The sequence below is a fragment of the Schistocerca americana genome, chromosome 4, assembly GCF_021461395.2.
Source record: "Schistocerca americana isolate TAMUIC-IGC-003095 chromosome 4, iqSchAmer2.1, whole genome shotgun sequence".
NCBI lineage: Eukaryota > Metazoa > Arthropoda > Insecta > Orthoptera > Acrididae > Schistocerca > Schistocerca americana.
The window spans coordinates 687,759,429-687,781,997 of NC_060122.1; the positions used below are offsets into that span (position 1 = coordinate 687,759,429).

A 22,569-nucleotide genomic window follows, 5' to 3' on the forward strand; every position below is an offset into this window, starting at 1 on the left:
TGTCAGAGATATGATTTAACAAAATTTATATCTTTTATAATAATCATTTTATATTGTATGTAAAATTCATGAAATCCTTAGAGGAAACAGAAATTTGAATACATCTGGAAAAAAATCCAAAAAACATCTTAAGTGAACAAACAGAACTTAGAACTAAAAAATATATTCAAAACTTTGATAAAATTCTTATATTCAGAATGTAAGTAAAAATTATACATAGAATCAAAAATTAAACCAAATACATTAAGCATTTTGTGATGAATGCACTTTCTTAATCACAGAATTTCTTTCACTCCAACTTCCAATATTTCTTAGTTTATATTTATTGTGGACCAGTATTTATCTATATAAATTTTGTTCTTTTCCTTGCTCCCATATTTCTTTAATTCCCATTGATTAGAGCTTTCTTTACCATTCAGTAAACTTTCCAAACTTTTACTCAGGTCCAACGCTGAAGTTAATAATGAATCGCTTTCCATCTGCCCCTCCCATCTCTACCTGATCTCCCAAGTTCATTCTTAAACTGGAAGAAAATAGTAGTAGGTCAAAGGGTAGTGAAATTATCTGGGGTTTTATGTATGTCTGCACACCACAAATACATCAGCTCAGTGAATGGTTGTCCTCAGTTTTATTTATTATTTATGTTATCATAAAAATGGACCTTATTTGTGAGGCAGAAGAGGTCTTCCTTTTTCCTACAAGTTGGAGTGGCTCGCTAAATTGTAGTTATAATTGTTCTGCTGCTTTAACAGACCAAACTTAGTATACAGAAATAAATATTTGGTCTTGGCATGTATCTAGTGTTAGATCAGTAAAAATACAGACAGTTAAAATAACTTATTAAAATACTGTATTATTAATATAATAATATACTGGAAAGCCTTTAGAACCATTTCCTGAATCTTGCATTTCTCATGATTCAGTTTTTTGAGCAACTTCTCCTTCCAACAAATACCCTGTCTCCTTGTTTCCTATCTTGATTGTTCTTCTGATATGAAAATTTTAAATCTTCCAAATAGTAGAAATTACATAGTATGAGAAAATTTAGTAACACTCACATCTGATCCAGTTGTTCCACTTACATGGTAAGTTAATTTGCATCTCATGCATCAAATACTATTAATATCTTTTATATTTCCATTTTCCACATTCTTTTATTTATGTGCACAAGTAAATGTACGTGCATATGTGACATGTATGTAGATTGTCATATTTAATAAATTTCTTCTTTTTCAGTAATGCTGAATATCGTTACTACAAGGCATCTACGTCACCACTGATTCCCATTCCACCTTCTTTCTACGTAGAAGTGCCATGGTTTCTTAAATTTGTGCTGTGTTGTGAGTTCCCTTTGTATGATTCCCTTGATGTACCTACGCCAACCATCATCACTGAATCAACAAGTATTTCACCATCACAGTCACAGACATAGCAACCAGCTAGCCGAATGGCACCCAATCCCACATTCAGGTATCTCACTACAGCACTCTAAGCACAGTGCAGAACTATCTACTTCTTTCTCTCTCTAATTCTCCAATGGCAATATCTCAAAACATATCTGAATTTTAAAGCTGCGGTATTAATTCCTGAAATACTACAGTAGGTTTATATGCCTTCACTGCATTTGAATAAGCACTAGCTGGGCAGTGATAAAGCTCAAGAGCAGCACAGTGAAAATTAGATAATAATATAGAAGTGCCAAAGAAAGGCTGTTTTAAATTACTGTAAATAGTGCAGCGATTTTAATGATCCCAAATCTAATAACAGATAGTTGTAGTAAACTTCAGAAGAAACTGTTAATGATTGTAATTTGACAGGCTGATCAGCTACTGTATCTGTCAGCACTTATGCTGAAACACTACTAACTTGAACAAAATGTCTTTCTGCAGTGAACTGTATTGTTTTCTTGATCACTGCTGTGAATATATTGTAACATTTCAACACGACCAAATATAAAACTGATGATTACTATAGTATTACACATAAATCTGTGTTGCACTGAATTAAAGTATTCTTTGTTCTGTTCCATATTGTAATTCCTGTGGTTAATGTAAATGTCTTTGAGTATATATCACCAGCTCTTCCAGATGGGTGAATGTCAATTATGGGTCAGTGTTTCATTGTTGAATTTTCATTTTCTGTTGCATCTAACATTTGAATATGCAGTCAGACTGACAAGTGTGCCCTGAGACATGTATTTTACATGGTAGAGCTAAATCCATAGTGATAATTAACAAGCTCATTTGAGAGAAGCATGTATATATTATTGCAACTACTCAAGATGTATAGTATAGTGTTTATAGAAGTGTAAATACGAATGCTGAAACTATAAATTATTTTATTCTGGTATGTGCCATTCAAAGTGGTTGAATTTCAGATGTTTAAATTTGTTATCTGACATTGACATTAATTTTATTTTTGTCTGTAACTGTTAAATAGTAAGAAAGTAAAAAAATGCCTTGACTAGAATTAATGTGGTTTCTGACATACTACAGAACAGTAAACCTGCACAAAATGTCGACTCATATTATGAGTTGAGCCTGTATAATTTAGTGTTATAGTGTAGATTTTTATGTAATTAGGTTAAAGAGCTAGTTTGTATAGGTGATTATATTTTATATAAAAATATATGTACATGGGCATATACTTACTTACGTGGTGGAGATATCTAGTTCCACAGACATGTAAGATTCAAAATGGACACTTCACAACTGTAAATCTCTTTACTCTAACTGTATATGTTGATCAGCTTTAAGGACTTTTAAATTTTCTATATACAATTTCTAAGACAGGTGTTCACAATAATAAGCCAAAATCATGTACTCAATCTGGATTAGATGATAGTACTAGATCCTTTGGGTGCTAATAACAGTCAACAGATTAGATACAAAGCAATGATAATTGCTGAGTTATCTTCTGTTTCAACCTCATTTACTACAGACTCCTTATTGAAGTATTAAATTTCCTATTTCCAGTAATATGATCATGGAAGCTATAGAAAAAAGAAGCAGATTTTATGTAGAGAGTAGCACAAAAGTGATGTGGAAAAGTTTCACAAAGGGTAAAATTTATTCTAAAAGCATCACATGTTTATAGTTATTGGAAAACACATGGAGTCCTAACTTAATTTGATTTTGAAATATTAAGTAATAAAATGTTTAGTTCTCTGTTTACAGTTTTGTATTATAGAAATAAAAGTAAATTCATACTTTTGAAGAACTTCTTGGTTGTTTCTTTGTCTCACCTGTTCCAACAACTGAAGTTTGGTCTCAGAATACCACCATCATTTACTTATCATTAGTGTAGGACCACAATTAAAGCTATTGTCAAATGTAACCAAGAAACATGACATATTACTAATAATGTATATTTATACTTTTAATTGTAGTAAGATGAATCAGCAGTCTCATGCTTGGTAAATCCACCAACAGATTACAGATCATTATTATGTATTATTTCTTTAGACTTGGTTGTTTTTGCTAAGATATTTATAATTTCAGATGGCAATAAGAGCTGTGCAGTTTCCAACAATATAGAATAGTTATACATCATATGGACAATGTACAAAAGACAGAGACAGCTAAAAGTTGCTAAATGTGCCACTGTATGTAGAAAGAAAATTTATCATGTTCACCAGCACTCAGTGAGGACTCTGATGTACTGAGATAAAAAAAGAGAAATAGCAAAGATCCCCTGAATTTAAAAAAAAAAAAAAAGAAAAAAAGTGCCCACTAGTTGAAAGAAACCACAGGGTAGCAGAAATGATCCAGAAAACTACTATCTTAAATCCTTGACATTGATCTGTTGTGGAATCATATAACACATTTTGAGCTCAAAACATAATGAGGTATCTCAAACTGAATGACCTCCTCAATGCAAACAGCATGGATTCCAACAGCATCAATCAAGCAAAACACAATGTGCATATTTTTCACATGACATCTTGAAAGCCATGGATCAAGAGTCAGGTAGATACAGTATTTTTTGGTTTCCAAAAAGCATTTCACTCAGTACGCCCACCTACACTTATCAGGGAAGTATGATCCTCTGGGATATCAAGCCAGATTTGTAACTGGACTGAGGATTTCTTGTTAGGGAGGATGCAGCATGTTATTTCGAATAAAGAGTCATCAACAAATGTAGAAATAACTTCAGGTGTGCAGCAGGGAAGTGAGTTTGGATCCTTGCTGTTCATATTTGTGTTAATAACTGGCAGACAATATTAACAGTTAGCTCATATTTTCCGCAGATGATGCAGTTATCTGTAATGAAGTACTGTCTGATAAAACCTGCACAAATATTCAGTCAGATCTTGATAACATTTGAAAGATGGCATTGAACATATGCAGAGATGCGCAACACAAATTCTAAAGAAATCTTGCAAGAAAAATTAGGTGACGCATAGCAGATCACAAGTATTTTCGAGCCCAGTGCATGTCTTGACCAAGTGATAGAGAATGTGAGATCATTGTGCAAGGGTTTTACAAAGCAGGATCATGTTGTGGTAGTGGGTGAATTGGGGAACAGTATTGATAGGGATCAGGGCTACAGTATTGAGTGTGACCTGGTACAAATAGCATCTGCGATGAACCACACTGTTTTCATGCAGTATAATTGGCTCCAACTGAACAGCTACATCAGGGGGGTCAATACAGAAATAGGCCAGATGCTTTGGGTGGCTACTTTGTCAGGCTTAGGTTTGGATCCTGTTGATGGTATTGGTAGGTGGGACTTCACGAGACATGGACTGCATCTCAATAGGAAATGGAAGGGTAAATTGGCTGGGATGATAGCAAAATCCTTAAGGGGAGGCACAGAAACTCATGAGAGTATCTCTTTTTTAGGCTAAGATCAGCATCCAATTATTCAACATTGAATGAAATTAAGCTTAACAAGAAGCTTGGACAGGCAGGTACTACATACGTTAAAATGTCACAAGATTCTCATAAAAGTACAGCGAAAAATAATATTAGTATGTCACAAGATTCTCATAAAAGCACAACGAAAAATAATGTTAGCATATTACATCAGAATATCAGGGGATTAAAAACCAAAAGTAGATTATTGTTTGTTTAGAAAATTTAGAAACTAAGGGTTGAACAGATGTACTATGCCTGTCTGAGCATTATATAATCACAGCTATGAAAAAGGTTAATGTAGGTGCATACAAACTTTCAGCACATATAAGCAGAGACACTATGGAGAGAGGAGGAGTTGCCATATATGTTAAAATCTGTCACAGTGTGAAATATTTAGGAACTAAAAAAATTTGTAGAGCAACATATAGAAGCATGTACATGTGAGCTTATACTAATAATGGTACTTTTATCAATGTAGTCATGTATAGGTCCCCAAGGGGAAATTTTCAGCTATTTTTGAAAAACTTGGATTCTTTGCTGTGCTGTCTGTCAGACATTATTGTTTGTGCTGATTTCAATGTAGATTTTCTGAAAGAGTCAGAGAGAAACCTTGACTTTGAGTTATTACTTGCTTCTTTCAATCTGATGTCAGGTATTGATTTTCCTAAGCGGTACACTGATATATAATGTTTATATAGACCAAGATAAGTTTAATCACATAAGAACTTTTCCTATTAACAATGATCTGTCTGATAATGATGTACAGCCAGTTACAGTAGCTCCATGCAGTAATTCAAAACAGTCCTCCAAAATTGTGCATTCAATTAACAATTTAACAGATTAGAGATTAGATTAGATTAATACTAGTTCCATGGATCATGAATACGATATTTCGTAATGATGTGGAACGAGTCGAATTTTCCAATACATGACATAATTAGGTTAATTTAACAACATACTTAAGTTAATATAACAACTTTATTTTTTTGTGTTTTTTTTTCTTTATTTTTTATTTTTATTTTTTTATTTTTTTTCAATATTTTTGTTTTTTTTCTTTTTTTTCCTAATTTATATCTAAAAATTCCTCTATGGAGTAGAAGGAGTTGTCATTTAGAAATTCTTTTAATTTCTTCTTAAATACTTGTTGGTTATCTGTCAGACTTTTGATACTATTTGGTAAGTGACCAAAGACTTTAGTGCCAGTATAATTCACCCCTTTCTGTGCCAAAGTTAGATTTAATCTTGAATAGTGAAGATCGTCCTTTCTCCTAGTATTGTAGTTATGCACACTGCTATTACTTTTGAATTGGGTTTGGTTGTTAATAACAAATTTCATAAGAGAGTATATATACTGAGAAGCTACTGTGAATATCCCTAGATCCTTAAATAAATGTCTGCAGGATGATCTTGGGTGGACTCCAGCTATTATTCTGATTACACGCTTTTGTGCAATAAATACTTTATTCCTCAGTGATGAATTACCCCAAAATATGATGCCATATGAAAGCAATGAGTGAAAGTAGGCGTAGTGAGCTAATTTACTAAGATGTTTATCACCAAAATTTGCAATGACCCTTATTGCATAAGTAGCTGAACTCCAACGTTTCAGTAGATCATCAATGTGTTTCTTCCAATTTAATCTCTCATCAATGGACATACCTAAAAATTTGGAATATTCTACCTTAGCTATATGCTTCTGATTAAGGTCTATATTTATTAATGGCGTCATACCATTCACTGTATGGAACTGTATGTACTGTGTCTTATCAAAATTCAGTGAGAGTCCGTTTACAAGGAACCACTTAGTAATTTTCTGAAAGATAGTATTGACAATTTCATCAGTTAATTCTTGTTTCTCAGGTGTGATTACTATACTTGTATCATCAGCAAAGAGAACTAACTTTGCCTCTTCATGAATATAGAATGGCAAGTCATTAATATATAATAAGAACAACAAAGGACCCAAGACTGACCCTTGTGGAACCCCATTCTTGATAGTTCCCCAGTTTGAGGAATGTGCTGATCTTTGCATGTTACGAGAACTACTTATTTCAACTTTCTGCACTCTTCCAGTTAGGTACGAATTAAACCATTTGTGCACTGTCCCACTCATGCCACAATACTTGAGCTTGTCTAGCAGAATTTCATGATTTACACAATCAAAAGCCTTTGAGAGATCACAAAAAATCCCAATGGGTGGTGTTCGGTTATTCAGATCATTCAAAATTTGACTGGTGAAAGCATATATGGCATTTTCTGTTGAAAAACCTTTCTGGAAACCAAACTGACATTTTATTAGTACTTCATTTTTACAGATATGTGAAGCAACTCTTGAATACATTACTTTCTCAAAAATTTTGGATAAAGCTGTTAGAAGGGAGATTGGACGGTAATTGTTGACATCAGATCTATCCCCCTTTTTATGCAAAGGTATAACAATAGCATATTTCAGTCTATCAGGGAAAATGCCCTGTTCCAGAGAGCTATTACACAGGTGGCTGAGAATCTTACTTATCTGTTGAGAACAAGCTTTTAGTATTTTGCTGGAAATGCCATCAATTCCATGTGAGTTTTTGCTTTTAAGCAAGTTTATTATTTTCCTAATTTCAGAGGGAGAAGTGGGTGAGATTTCAATTGTATCAAATTGCATAGGTATGGCCTCTTCCATTAACAGCCTAGCATCTTCTAATGAACACCTGGATCCTACTATATCCACAACATTTAGAAAATGATTATTAAAAATATTTTCAACTTTTGACTTTTTGTTCATATACTGAAGGGCAAGTTCCCATCTCTGAAGTTCTGACAGGTTGGTGTTAGTGGGAAGTATCCCGATAACCTGGACAGTGTAACACTGTGCCAAGATGTGCTGGCCGTGCACCAAGGCATGTTTAGCCACAGGATGATCCTCTTTACCAACAAACACTGCCTGCCTGTGTCCATTCATGTGAATGGACAGTTTGTTGCTGGTCATTCCCACATAGAAAGCTTCATAGTGTAGGCAGGTCAGTTGGTAAATCACGTAGGTGCTTTCACACGTGGCTCTGCCTTTGATCGTGTACACCTTCCAGGTTACAGGACTGGAGTAGGTGGTGGTAGAAGGGTGCATGGGACAGGTTTTACACCAGGGTGGTTACAAGCTGTTCTTGATTGAAAATGTCAGTTTACGAGCCTAATTCTCATCATTTGTGGTAGGTGTTACTGTTCTGTTTCAATATGAAGAAAACAGCAGCTGAATCTCATCGAACGCTCATAAATACACATGGTAAGGATGCTATTAGTGAAAGAATGTGTCGTGAGTGGTTTCAACACTTCAAGAATGGTAATTTTAACATTGTGGACCAGCATAGTGGTGGAAGAGAGAATATTTCCGAAGATGCAGAATTGGAGACATTGCTGAGTGAAGACTCGTGTCAAACTCGAGAAGAATTGGCACGATTAGTGGTAGTGACACAGCAAGCCATTTCAAAACGTCTCAAGGCTGTGGACATGATTCAGAAAGAAGGAACTTGGGTCCCGTGTTAGCTGAAACCAAGAGACGTTGAATGGCGTTTGTGTGTTTGTGAACAGTTGCTTCAGAGGCAAAAACGGAAGTGATTTCTGCATCACATTGTGACTGCGGACAAAAAATGGGTTCATTACGATAACCCTAAATGCAAAAAAGACATGCGGATATCCCCGCCAAGCTTCCACATTGACAGCCAAACCGAATACTCATGGCTCCAAGATCATGCTCTGCATTTGGTGGGACCAGCTCGGCATCATGTACTATGAGGTGTTAAAACCAAGTGAAACAATCACAGGTGCTTGTTATCAAATGCAATTAATACATATGAGCAGAGCATTCAAAGACAAATAGCTGCAATACAGTGAGAGGCACGATAAAGTGATTTTGCAGCATGACAATGCTCGACCCCATGTTGCAAAAGAGGTCAAAATGTATTTGGAAATGTTAAATTGAGAAGTCCTACCCCACCCGACGTATTCTCCAGACATTTCTCCCTTTATCACCTGTTTAGATCAATGGCACATGGCCTGGCTGACCAACACTTCTGATCTCGTGAAGAAGTTACAAATTAGATCGTTTCGTGATTGCTTCAAAAGATGAACAATTTTTTCAATGCGGGATTCATACACTGCCTGAAAGATGGGGGAAAGTAGTGGCCAGTGATGGAAAATACTCTGAATGATATATGTGCAACCAATTTGTTTCATTAAAGCTTTAAATGTTGGGGATAATCCGGCGGTAGCAAAGTTATACACCTTTATGTTGTATAAAGAAAACTTATGTTAAACTGATGCTTTCCACATCATTACAAAATGTCGTATTCGTGATCTATGAAACAAGTATTAATGGGTGATTTCATCTCAAATCATACAGGTCGTGTCAATTCATTGTCATGAAATTCTCTGGAAAAAATATATATTAGACCTCCACATCATAAGTGTTAAGAAATAAAGTTTTCTTTTATCTTAATTTCTGTAAATGGTACAACCCTTTGAATAAAAAATATATAACTAATAAACCAAAAGTACTGAAGATGTCTTGTGTTAAAGCAACCTCTTAGTGTGTTGAAATTTAGCTAAGACTTGCAAACTTATGGGCTTCCTTTAACTTACAAATTTAAGATGAAGATACAAAATTTAAGTTAATTTTCCCAATCAAAAACATGTTTTTTTTTTCTAATTTGGAAAGTGACAGAATGCCATCTTCCCTGTCATATTACTAGATACTACTGATGTAATTATAAACAGTATCTTCTCTGCTCCAGCTATCTGTATTATGTAAATATTTATTACTAAAAATGTAAAAAATTGCATTTTTATGAGTTTTATGAATTATTTACTGAAAAACCCCCATCTGAAAACTTTTGAGAACTACAGAAAATATTGTTTGGTTAATATGTCATTAGAAACTCAGTGGGTAATATTTTTCTGTGTAAAGCATTAAAAATTTTTCGACATTCTTTGTATTTTGCATCACTGAATTTCTAGTGTAAAATATGCATGTTGGCAACACTGTTTCCAGTGCTCTTCTGTTTATAACAAATGAGAGAACTTACGTATAAACAATTCTCATTGAGTTTTGTGTTTGGCGTGAACTCTTTGTTCGATATAGTGTCAGTGAGGAAGTACAGTAGTGAAAGAGTGAGGTGTATGCACTACGAATAAAAGGCACAAAAAGGTGGTGTTCAAGAAAAGCAAAAAACACTTCAAGGTTGTTGGAGATCTGTCAGAGGTATTGCAGAAATATCTTTGTCCTCAAGTAACAGTTTTAGCATCACATCCATTGTGCAGGAATTGCTATGCTCAGTACATGAAGAAATTTAGTGACAATTCCACCTGAACAATCACCATCACCCAAATGTGAAACTGAAAAAGGCAGTGCAGATATTCCTTGGTGTGAAGTTGTTGATGCATTGACTGTTAGCATTTCTGCTAAAGCTCGTACTACATCCCCCTTTAAACATTCAGGAAAGGTCAGAAGCACAAGAAGATACAGTACATAAAAAGAAAAGTGGAAGAAATTGAAAAGTTTTATGTACGCAAGATCTTCAAAACTTTGTGAAGCATATAATGTAGACGCACTTGGTGCAGAACAAGAAGATACTGATATGTGCATGAAATGCAATGTGTGGTTTCAAAACCAAAATACTGCTATTCCAGTAGCCACTGCGAAGGTGCAGTTTCTGACACTGATACCAGGTAACTACTCTAAGCAGTAGATACAGAGATACATACCCACTTCCTCACATTATCTCATTTCAAAAGCTCATAAAATAAAGAATGAGAAGAGTATTTGGACATGTCCAGGTTCTTACTGTGCATATCCATTGCAAGACGATGCACTTAATGTTGCTCTGGAATATTACCTAAGTGATGACAAAGATTGCAGCAGGCAAAGTCCTAACCAGGTTGATGTTATCTCTGTTAGTGAAAATCAAGAAAAAGTTAAAAAGGTACAAAGATATATGGTAATATCAATAAGGGAAGCTATCTCCTAATGAAAAAGGAGAAACCTGTTGTGACAGTGCCACGACATTTAACAGTGCCGCCACGACAGTACGTGCAAACGGTGATAGAGGCGCTCCGCAACTCGGTTGAGCACGGGAGCGCCACCTAGCTATGAACGGCGTGGCCGCATGTCACGGCATGGCAGTCAAATAAGAGATACTGAGTTGTTATCATGTAACGAGCTATTGTTTCAAAGTGAGTGTGTTTGAATATCCACGCAATTATTAGTGATCAAAGGTTATAACACTTTTTGGTGATGGGGATGGGATATTTTCACTGCGTTGTGGATTTGTGTGTTTGTGACGGGGCAGACATTGAACAGCTTATGCAAGTGCTCATTGAACAACAAACACAGCTGACGGCTGCTATTCAGGCACAACAAACACAGCTGACGGCTGCTATTCAGGCGTTGTCGACGTCGCTTACTCATCGTCTGTCTTCCTCTTCTCCGCCTCCATTCCCTCCTTACGACGAGGCCGCTGAAGATTGGGAGGATTATGAGAAGCATTTGCGACAACACTTCTTGGCTTTTGGCATTCTCGATGCTCCTATGTGTAAGTCGTTATTTCTATCTTGGATTTCCCCACGGATCTATCAGCTGCTATCTCAGTTAGACCCTCTGCGGGAACCTGCCTCTCTGTCCTTCCAAGAAATGCGTGACTTATTGTCTAACTATTACCGAAAAAACACCCACGTTGTTGCCGCCTGTGTGGCATTCTACCAGTGTCGTAAACAGCCCCATCAGTCTTACCGAGCTTGGGCAGCGGAACTACACAGTCTGAATAGGAAATGTCAGTTTGTCACGGACACTCATCATGAGTCTTATGCTGACTCAATGGTTATGGATGCTATTCTACGGCTTGCTCCTGATAAAGAAGTTCGGCAATGTGCCCTACAACTGCCAAACCCGTCGTTGTCGGAAGTTATAAGCATCGCTCAATCCTTTGAAGTGTCTCACGCTGCTGGCGCGCAAATAGATGCGTGGTGTGATGTAGGCGCTGTATAGTCAACTTTTGACATGGACAATTTGCCTGTTTCACAGGAGAACGAAGATGTGGCAGCGGTTCATTCGCATAAACAATGTCGCGTTGGGCCGCAACACTCGCAGCAAAAACAGCAACCACAGAAGCAGGTTCGTTTCGCACTTCCTTCTTGTCCACGTTGTTTCATTCAGCATGACAGGGGCGCGTGTCCAAAATGTTGGACCACATGTAATTCATGTAGGAAGAAAGGCCACATTGCTTCTGTGTGTCAGTCCTCTAAAGTTCCTGTCGACGAGGACGAGGCATCAGACATGGATGTTAGCTGTGTGCTTTCTCAAACAAATAAGTTGTTTGTTACTGTTCGTGTTCTGGATAAAGACATTCGCATGCAAGTGGACACTGGCTCTGCAGTAACTCTCATTAATTCTCGCACATATTTGGAGTTGGGCTCCCCTCCCTTGTCTCCAGTTACGCGAAATCTGAGAACTTATAATAAACAGAAAATTCCTATCATTGGCCAGTTTGATGCTTCCACTGCCTATAAGTCTGTTGTCAGGCCCCTCACGTTTTATGTGGTGGATCATGCGGGCACTGAGAACCTGTTTGGTTATGATGCTTTCCAGTTGTTCGAGTTCTCCATTGATGATGATGTGCTCCTCATATCTGAGGATATTCCATATCAACAGCTGGATGGATTGTGTTCTGAATTTTCGTCCATGTTCTCTGCTGGTCTGGGTCGTGCCAAGGATTTTGAAGCCCACATTACTCTTAAACCTACAGCTCGCCCTAAGTTTTTCCGGGCACGCCCTATTCCGGTGGCATTGTGTGCACCTGTCAAGGCTGAGATAGACAGGTTAACAGCTTCAAGGATTCTCCTTCCTGTTACCTCCAGTGAATGGGCATCGCCAATCGTGGTGGTTTCTAAACCAAACAGGAGTCTGCGATTGTGTGGTGATTTTAAAGCCACTGTCAACACTCAGAGCCTCATTGACACTTATCCTCTTCCCTGTCCTGAGGAGTTATTTACCAAGCTCGCTGCGGGCCAGTTCTTTTCCAAACTTGACTTATCGGAGGCGTACCATCAGTTGCCGTTGGATGCTTCTTCCAAGGAATTTCTCGTCATCAACACTCCTTGTGGGTTGTATCAGTACCAGCGGTTACCATTTGGTGTCGCTAGCGCGCCGGCCATTTTTCAGCGGTTTTTGGAACAGCTCACGGCTTCCGTTCCCAGCTGCATAAACTACTGGATGACATTGTTGTCACAGGGGCCTCCACTGAGGAGCATCTTCGCAATTTGCATTCACTGTTTCAGGTTTTGCATTCGGCTGGGTTGAGGTGCAATTTGGACAAGTCACAGTTCTTCCAGCCCTCCATTGTGTATCTTGGTTTCCACTTGTCCCGTGAGGGTATACGTCCTCTATGTCAGCACATTGCGGCCATTAACGCTCTACCCCGGCCACCTTCGGTCAAAGAACTTCAGGCATTTCTAGGCAAGATATTCATTCCATCCGCAGCAGTGGTAGCTCATCCTCTGCATCAACTGTTATGCAAAAAACGTCCCTTTCTGTTGGTCCGACAAGTGTGAGCAGGCTTTTGTCCACCTGAAGGCTCATTTGTCTTGCCACATTCCATCCGGGTCAGCACTTGGATCTGGCGACTGACACGTCACAGTATGGCCTAGGGGCTGTTTTCGCCCATCGGTATGAGGATGGGTCGGAACAACCCATTACCTATGCTTCCAAGACCCTCAACAATGCACAACGGCGCTACTCTCAAATCGAAAAGGAGGCGCTCACTATCATTTATGCTCTAAAAAAGTTCAGCGTTTTTTTGTATGGTTCTAAGTTTCACCTCATCACCGGCCACAAGCCGCTGGTCTCTCTGTTCAGCCCATCGGCGTCACTTCCGGATAAGGCAGCTCACCACCTGCAACGTTGGGCCTTATACTTGTCTTGTTTTCACTATGAGATTCACTATTGCCCCACGGCCCAGCACGCCAACGCTGACGCATTGTCGCGATTGCCGATGGGCCCCAACCCGGTTTTCAATCGTGATGAACTACTCTGTTTCCACATTGATGAGGAAGAACGTCGTGTGGTCAAGGGTTTTCCACTTACAGGTTCGCAGGTTGCGTCGGCTACTGCGCGGGACCCGGTCCTGCGTCAGGTGATCGGTTTTGTTCGACGGGGTTGGCCGGACAGGACCAAGGGCCGGGCATCGGATCCCCTTCGCAACTACCATGCCTTGCTCCTTCATCTGTCTGTTCGTTATGGTGTTGTTCTTCTGGCCACAGATGGCCCATCTCCACGGGTTGTGGTGCCAGCCTCTCTTCGCAAAGATGTTCTCAAACTGTTACATGAAGGCCATTGGGGTATTTCTCGGACTAAGTCCCTGGCCCGCAGGCACGTTTATTGGCCCGGTATTGATTCGGACATTGCCCACATGGTTGCTGCGTGTGGTCATTGTCCTCAACAACTGGCTGCACCTCGTACTATGCCCTCTCCGTGGCCTGATCCAGCGCAGCCATGGGAATGGGTGCACGCTGACTTTGCCGGCCCCTTCCTCGGTACTTATTGGCTACTGTTGATTGACACCTTCTCAAAGTTTCCGTTTGTTGTTCGATGTCTGCTGCCCACCACTGCGGTGATGACGCTGGCTTTGTCCAAAATCTTTGTGCTAGAAGGTCTTCCATCCACGATCATCACGGACAATGGCCCTCAGTTCTCTTCGTAGGCCTTCCGTGATTTTTGTACTGGACAAGGGATTCATCATGTTACAGCACCGACCTTCCATCCGCAATCAAATGGGGAGGTTGAGCGCCTTGTCCGCACTTTCAAAAGCCAGATGAAAAAATTCCTTAGTGATTTTTCCACAGATGACGCCCTGCTGCAATTTCTGAGTTCTTATCGCTTCACACCTCTGGGTGGTTGCAGCCCTGCTGAACTCTTGCATGGCCACCAACCGCACACTCTACTGCACCTGCTTCACCCTTTCAGGCCTTGTGCTGTGTCCCCTAGTGTGGGAAAATACTCAGTGGGCGCCAATGTGTGGACACGAGGGTATGGATCTCGCCCTAAATGGATTACAGGGGTGGTCAAGGCTCTTTGCAGCTGCCGGCTTTGTGAAATACGTACAGACGATGGCATGGTTGTTCGCCATTGTGACCAGATGCGCCCACGAGTGGTGGCCATGCCGGTGCCACTGCCCCTTCCTTCGCCTCCACCAGCCCGAGAAGCCAGTCCTGTCGCTGCTGCTGATCTACCGTACGTGTTGATGCAGCCGACGTCGCTACCGCTTCCGAGTACGCCAGAACCGGCCCCAGTCGCAACGCCACCTTCTCCGGGACCCATCTCACTGGAGCATACCCCCAGGTCCACGACACCTATGGATGCTGCTCCGGAGTTTTCACCCATCATCTCGTCCAGGAGGCACGTTCCACACACGAGCTTCCGTCCTGGACATTTTCGACCATACTCTCGTGTCTCGCCGCAGGATCTTCTCGGGACCTCACAAGAGGCCATGGATGTCTCCGCACTGTCCATGTCTCCAAGGAAGTGAGGGTTTTTTTTTTTCAAGGGGGGAAAAGTGTTGTGACAGTGCCAAGACATTTAACAGTGCCGCCACGACAGTACGTGCAAATTGCGATAGAGGCGCTCCGCAACTCAGCTGAGCGCGGGAGCGCCACCTAGCTACGAACAGTGCCGGCCGCATGTCACGGCACAGCAGTTGAATATGAGATACTAAGTTGTTATCATGTAACGAGCTATTGTTTCAAAGCGAGTGTGTTTGAATATCCATGCAATAATTAGTGATCAAAGGTTATAACAAAACCGAATATAAAAATTGGCCTCTCAAAGTTCTACTTTTTATGACCAAAATGGGTAAAATGCCAATGAAGGAAGTATGCACAGGTACTTGTTTCATCATAAGCAGTAGAACTGGAAAGAAGTACAAAGAGGTGGACCTGATGCTTTTGTATATATGTCAAGAGCTGCAAGATAAATATTGGTTGCAGGAGTATGCAACATGTCATGGTGCTGAAATGATGACTGTTGAAGCATTACAACTTCAGGATATTGATAATGATGTAACCTTTGCATTGTGGGAGAGAGGCAAGTTGGTGAAGCAGACAGTAGAGCCACAGAAATTTGTTACAGAGGTTAGGCGATGGGTCATGAAAGGAACAGCTCACCATCACAACCGGAGGCTTCAGAGACAGGCCATAGTAGAAGTAAAATAAGCCGCAACTAAAATTCAAAGTTACCACTGGCACACATCACAGGTATCAATATTCATTCACATGTGTTGCTCACTACCTTGGAACTCAACACTGTTTTGCTATTGTCAGTGACGATTTCATTCATGACAGTGCACATGCATGCTACCCTGTCAGCACAATAACTGATGATATAGCATCTGGAGGCCATGCATTTTCTAAACATGTGTATGTGACTGATGGTACAGCATCTCATTTTAAAAACTGCTTTCAGCTTTATGAGCTTTGTTAACACTGTAGTACAGCAATTAAGACAAAAAGTGGATATTTTCAGCAACATGTAATGGAAAAAGTGCCTGTGGTGGGATAAGAGATTTCTGTAAACATCTTGCAGTAGGATTTTATCTCCAACATGAAGCTATTGGTGCTATAAGAGATGATACTAGATTTGTGCACACCATATCAACATTAGTAACAAACATGAAACTCTTAATTCTAAATAATAATACATTAAGGGAATTCTGTTTAAAAAAGAAAAAGAGAGAGAAGAGTGGTCTGCTATGAAGGCTGTGACGGGAATTCAATCGAGTCACTACTGCGCTGCATCCTGGTGTGGCATATATATTGCAAGAACAGTTCTCCATGAAATGCAGCTCTTTTCTGTGAGTGAAATGCAGCAACCACAGTATACATTAGACGACTTTGTAGTGAGCCACTTAATATCTTGTGTGTATGTCAATCAGTGGTGGGTGAGGCAAATAATAAGTGTTTCTCATGAGCTGCAAGATATAACCATCTCCTCTATGACACCTCATGGTCCTTCTAATGCTTTCAAATGGTCGTCATCAAAAGATCAGTGTGCAGTTACCATTTCCCAAGAACTGCTCTTGTGTGTGTGCAAATTCAACTCGGCTGTGCAAGTTCAATCAGAAGCAGATGAAAAAAACAAATGAATTCGTTTCAACACTGTAGCATTGACTGCTTCATTATAGGCAACTTTAATTCATGCAAAGTCATCAAGAAGTAAAATCATTACAGAAGACAATAATAATTTTTGAATAACATCATAAAAAGAGAATTTACTATCAGTATTCTATATATCTTATTTTTAATATAAAATGCTTTCAAACAAAATTATGAGATGTTTTCCCACTCACTTATAATGTTGTAAAGTAATTATATTGATTCAGAAATACAAGTTTTGCATGACATTTACTCAAAATCAGTGATCAATTTAAGTGTCCATTATTGTTTGACCATCAGAGTAGAGCTAGGTCTACCTAAAAACTTTCTCACATTTTGTACAGAGAAGTACTGCCCACTCTGATTGTACATTGTACAATGACAAACTAATGTACCATGAAATTTTTAGAGCATTTGGGATGGGGGTTTTGGAGAAATTAATTTCTCAGTAACCAAAATATTTTTGATTCTTTCACTTTTATGTACAAATATTTTGATGTTTCCAGAATTTAACGTGTTAATGTCATAGCTGACAGACAGTGGTCCTTCCACATTCTCATTTCTTTGATATTCGCAAAAAAACTCAATTTTCACAGTTTATTTTTCCCAAAAAAGGCTCAGAAGTGTGTACATATTGATCATGTCTTATAATATTGGGAAAAATGATATCAATATAATAGAAGGAAACATCCCACGTGGGAAAAATTATATATAAAAACAAAGATGAGGTGACTTACCGAACGAAAGCGCTGGCAGGTCGATAGACACACAAACAAACACAAACATACACACAAAATTCAAGCTTTCACAACAAACTGTTGCCTCATCAGGAAAGAGGGAAGGAGAGGGAAAGACGAAAGGAAGTGGGTTTTAAGGGAGAGGGTAAGGAGTCATTCTAATCCCGGGAGCGGAAAGACTTACCTTAGGGGGAAAAAAGGACAGGTATACACTCACACACACGCACATATCCATCCACACATACAGACACAAGCAGACATATTTAAAGACCTTTACCTGTGGGAAGCGGCTATAAATGATCAGTGATGTGGGAAAAACGGAAATGGAAATAAAGCAAAAGTTATTAGCACTGGCCGAAATGGTTGTTTAAAAGGTGAAAGGAGCTGTTTGTGAACTAGAAACGGTGGATATTATAGCGGCGGTAGTGCTGAAAGCGGCAAAAAAATTTTTTTGGTTATGGTTTGGAAGTGGGTTACGTATTATTGAGTATATATATAGGTGAGATAAAATAGTATAGCAGATTACGGTAAAAAGGAGAAGGTGAATACAAAGTGAAACTACTGGCAAAAATAGAAAGAGGAAAATAAGACGACAGAAAAGATTTCGAAATGCAACCGTGACAATAACAAACGTAATTGTTGGATTCAAATTAATGATATCAATATAATAGAAGGAAACATTCCACGTGGGAAAAATTATATATAAAAACAAAGATGAGGTGACTTACCGAACGAAAGCGCTGGCAGGTCGATAGACACACAAACAAACACAAACATACACACGAAATTCAAACTTTCGCAACAAACTGTTGCCTCATCAGGAAAGAGGGAAGGAGAGGGAAAGACGAAAGGAAGTGGGTTTTAAGGTAAAGGGTAGGGAGTCATTTCAATCCCGGGAGCGGTAAGACTTACCTTAGGGGGAAAAAAGGACAGGTATACACTCGCACACACGCACATATCCATCCACACATACAGACACAAGCAGACATATTTAAAGACAATTTAAAGACCTTTAAATATGTCTGCTTGTGTCTGTATGTGTGGATGGATATGTGCGTGTGCGAGTGTATACCTGTCCTTTTTTCCCCCTAAGGTAAGTGTTTCCGCTCCCGGGATTGGAATGACTCCTTACCCTCTCCCTTAAAACCCACTTCCTTTCGTCTTTCCCTCTCCTTCCCTCTTTCCTGATGAGGCAACAGTTTGTTGCGAAAGCTTGAATTTTGTGTGTATGTTTGTGTTTGGTTGTGTGTCTATCGACCTGCCAGTGCTTTTGTTCGGTAAGTCACCTCATCTTTGTTTTTATATATAATATTGGGAAAAATGTATTTATTGAAAATAAATTCAGATCTCTATCACTTTTGGTTCTGTATTACAATCTTTCAATGTTCACTTTCATTACAACATTTTCACAAATACTCTCATTTAAAGAGAGGTCTGTAGCATTTTAAAATCATCAAAAAAAATCAAAAGACTGTAGTTTTGGAGAGGTATCATGTAGAACTTCAACATATATTTTTTTCAGCAAACTTTGAAGTAGTGATGTGACACATTCACTATTGACCTGTATGATTTGAGATGAAATTGCCTTGATGTAATGTAATGTTATGCTTTTTGGAAACCAAGAAATACTCTATCTACCTGACTCTTGATCCATGGCTTTCAAGATATCATGTGAAAAATGTGCAAATTGGGTTTGCTTGATTGATGCTCTTGGAAGCCACGATGCTTTGCACTAGCGGCCGCTTGAAGCTAAATACATACTATCCTGAGAAAGTCTAGTAACAAAGTTTCAAGAACCAGCTTTCAATTATGAATACAGGAATATATTACAACTCAGTATGTACATATGTATTGCTCACACATGCACCATAAAGGCAAGATTAAACTAATTAGATTTTAAGCAGAGGTGGTTAAATATTCATTCTCGCACACTCCATATGTGAATGGAACAGCAAACAGCACTAATAACTGTTTATGCATTGCTCTTAGTTTAGTCTAAAAACAGACACTCACAGAATATCACACAATAACTATTTATTTTACTGATTACAATAGCAAATTATCACTTGACAACTGACAAACAGAGAACTAGCTCAAGACAAGTAGGCTAAATACCACTCTGGCATTCAGCCAAAGAATAATTAAGTCTCTTCACTATGTTTTTGTAACTGGTGTTTCAAGCTTTCTGCAGAATGCCCCCCCCCCCCCCTCCTTCTCCTCACAATAGAACAGAGCTCCCAGAATGTGAAGGAACTTGTGCCATACTGTCAACTAGCCCTCCTATAAGTCACCAATCCTTCTTGCTTCTTTTGTGACCTCACCTGTCATCTTACAGGTAGCACTGCTGTTGGTTGTATGGCTTTCTGTATTGGGAGGGGTCAAAGTCACCATTGTAGCAGCGATGTTTTCTTGCTGTTGAACAGGCGTGTCTGTAGTGTGCACATATACTGGTTTCACCTGCTCCCATGACACTGTCAGAGGTCATTCAGTGTATGCTATTTGGATCATATGTAAGTTGTATTTTAATATGCAGGAAGGTCCTCAATATAGTGGTTGTGATGGTACATGTATAGCATCTGCCCGCAACATCACATGGGAATGTCACAATGTCTTTATGTATAAACAATATCTGAACCCCCATGACATGATGCTGGGGTGGACATAGCCTGGTTATCTGGAGCCTCACTTATTGCAACATATATGGCAGCCTGGTTCCATTTATTTATTTATTTATTATATGGCAATACATACACAAAGATTACAAAACTACTACATGTTCACATTTAAATACACCCTCTCCAGCATAAAATGGGTCTTTTATTTATTTTACAACATCACTCTTCTCCATCAGGAAATCTTTGAAAGGACCCTTGTGGGCATGTGCGGGACATGTTAATACAACATAGGGCATCTGTCTGTCATTCCACACCACTGTCACATGACGGGGATAAAGATTTTTCTCACTTGTAGAAAATGTCTGCACGTCTTCCATGGCCTATTCGGATCCGGTTCAGGATAGTCCAAATTGTCCAAAGGTGGTTGAATCCAGGGGGTTTATTCTGGATGCAAGATAGTTTCAGGCATTGTGGAGGACAGTTTTGTTGCCAGCAGCATTTCCATTCATCGATGGTACTGAATTCAGTTTTCAAGGAAGTCCTGGTTGTGATGGGAGTGGGATGTCTTGATCTTAGTCTTTTTTACTCCGCAGGGAGTATATCATTCAATACTGGAAGGTTAGTGTTCTCAGCAGTCTTCTGGTATTCATGTAGTAGTGCACTCTTCTGTCTCATATAAGGAGGTGGAATGTGGCTCAAGATAGGTAACCACTATGTGAGAGTAGATATTGTTGACCCACTAACAATACTCTTGGCCTTATTAAGTTGTACATCTACCTTTTTTATGTATTGAGTATTAAGCCAGACATGTGCGCAGTGCTCTGCTGATGAGTACACCAATCCAAGTGCTAATACCTGAAGAACATCTGCTGACAATCCCCAATAAGTGCCACAGTCCCAACAGTTGGAATATCATAGAATGAAGTTTACGACAACCAGCTGCAATTCCAAAATCTCTTCAAGCAAATGCCACAGAGTTTATGGAGAATGTTGTTTCTGCCTTTGAGCTTAACTGATGTTCATGTCAAGTTCTCCTTAAAAGAACGTGTCCTACCTAACGTGATCCCAAGGTATTCTGGATGCATGTTATGATGAAGTTTGTCTCCCTCAAAAGAGACCTTGAGGGCTCTGTGTGCCAATGTATTGGACAGGTGAAAACATGAAAATTCTGCTTTACTTGCTTGGCTGTAACCTCCATTTATGGAAATATTGGCTTAAGATGCAATGTACTTCCAACTAACATGCTGTAAATTAGTTTTGTTGTCTGACTGCAGAGGACAAGTTGAAATAATTCATAAAGCAGTCCATGGCTCCAAACCACATCATATGCTGCACTTATATCAATAAAAGCAACTGATGTTTTCTGCTTCATTTGGTATCCTGCTTCAATAAATGTTATTAATGATAGGACTTGATCAGTGCAGCTAAAGCCTAGTCACAATCCAGCTTGTTCAATAGGAAAGTTCTGAAAGATCACTAGACTAATCTGATCATATATAATTCTTTCAAGGAACTTGTAAATAGTGCTCAGTAGTGTGATTGGGCAATAGTTATTAGGCTGGTCTAGTGCCTTGCCGGGCTTGAGTATTGCTATGATTTTTGATTGCTTCATTTTTTGTGAGATTGAAACAGATATCATAATGTCAGACAAGAAGTGCACAAGCCATCTTTTGGCATAGTTCCCACTATGCAGAAGAAATTCTGGATGGATTCCATCACTTTTTGGTGCCTTTCCAGGTTTTAGAGTTTTAAGAACAGCAGAAACTTCAGATACAGAGAAAGTTCTTTAGATTTTTCATTAGTGTTCCTTTTCAGCAATGGAAGTTTGTGTCTGATGTATATTATGTGACTTTTATCCCTTGGTACTCTTGATGTGAACAGTAAATGTGAAGCAATCCTTTTAGCTAATATATGAGTGCTCTTCCTTATTTTAATTTTGTTTCCATCCAACTTCCATAGTAATGACCATGCCTCTCTACTTCATGTCTGAAGACTGAGTTTCACAGATGCCAGCTGTGTTGAAAAGAACTCTGACAGTACACAGAATTTTTCCCCATTAACCATCTCAGCAGCTTAAATCCCAATGTCTGGCATAATTGCTGTACGTAGTTCTAACAAGACTAGTGGAACAGCTGATGTCCAGTAACTATCATGGAACATAAGCATGGCCATCTCTCCACC

General features: G+C 39.0%; 1 protein-coding gene across 2 annotated transcripts in view; it reads left to right on the forward strand.

Annotated features, from left to right (window-relative positions):
• LOC124612476 overlaps positions 1 to 3,219 on the forward strand; it is a 630,115-nt gene extending 626,896 nt beyond the window's left edge. For both annotated transcript variants that reach the window (XM_047140710.1, XM_047140711.1), the window contains one exon: positions 1,237 to 3,219. In XM_047140710.1, the coding sequence (XP_046996666.1) occupies positions 1,237 to 1,432 (196 nt within the window). In that variant the 3' untranslated portion in view covers positions 1,433 to 3,219. The remainder of the gene's footprint in view (positions 1 to 1,236) is intronic.
• Positions 3,220 to 22,569: the final 19,350 nt, after the last annotated feature.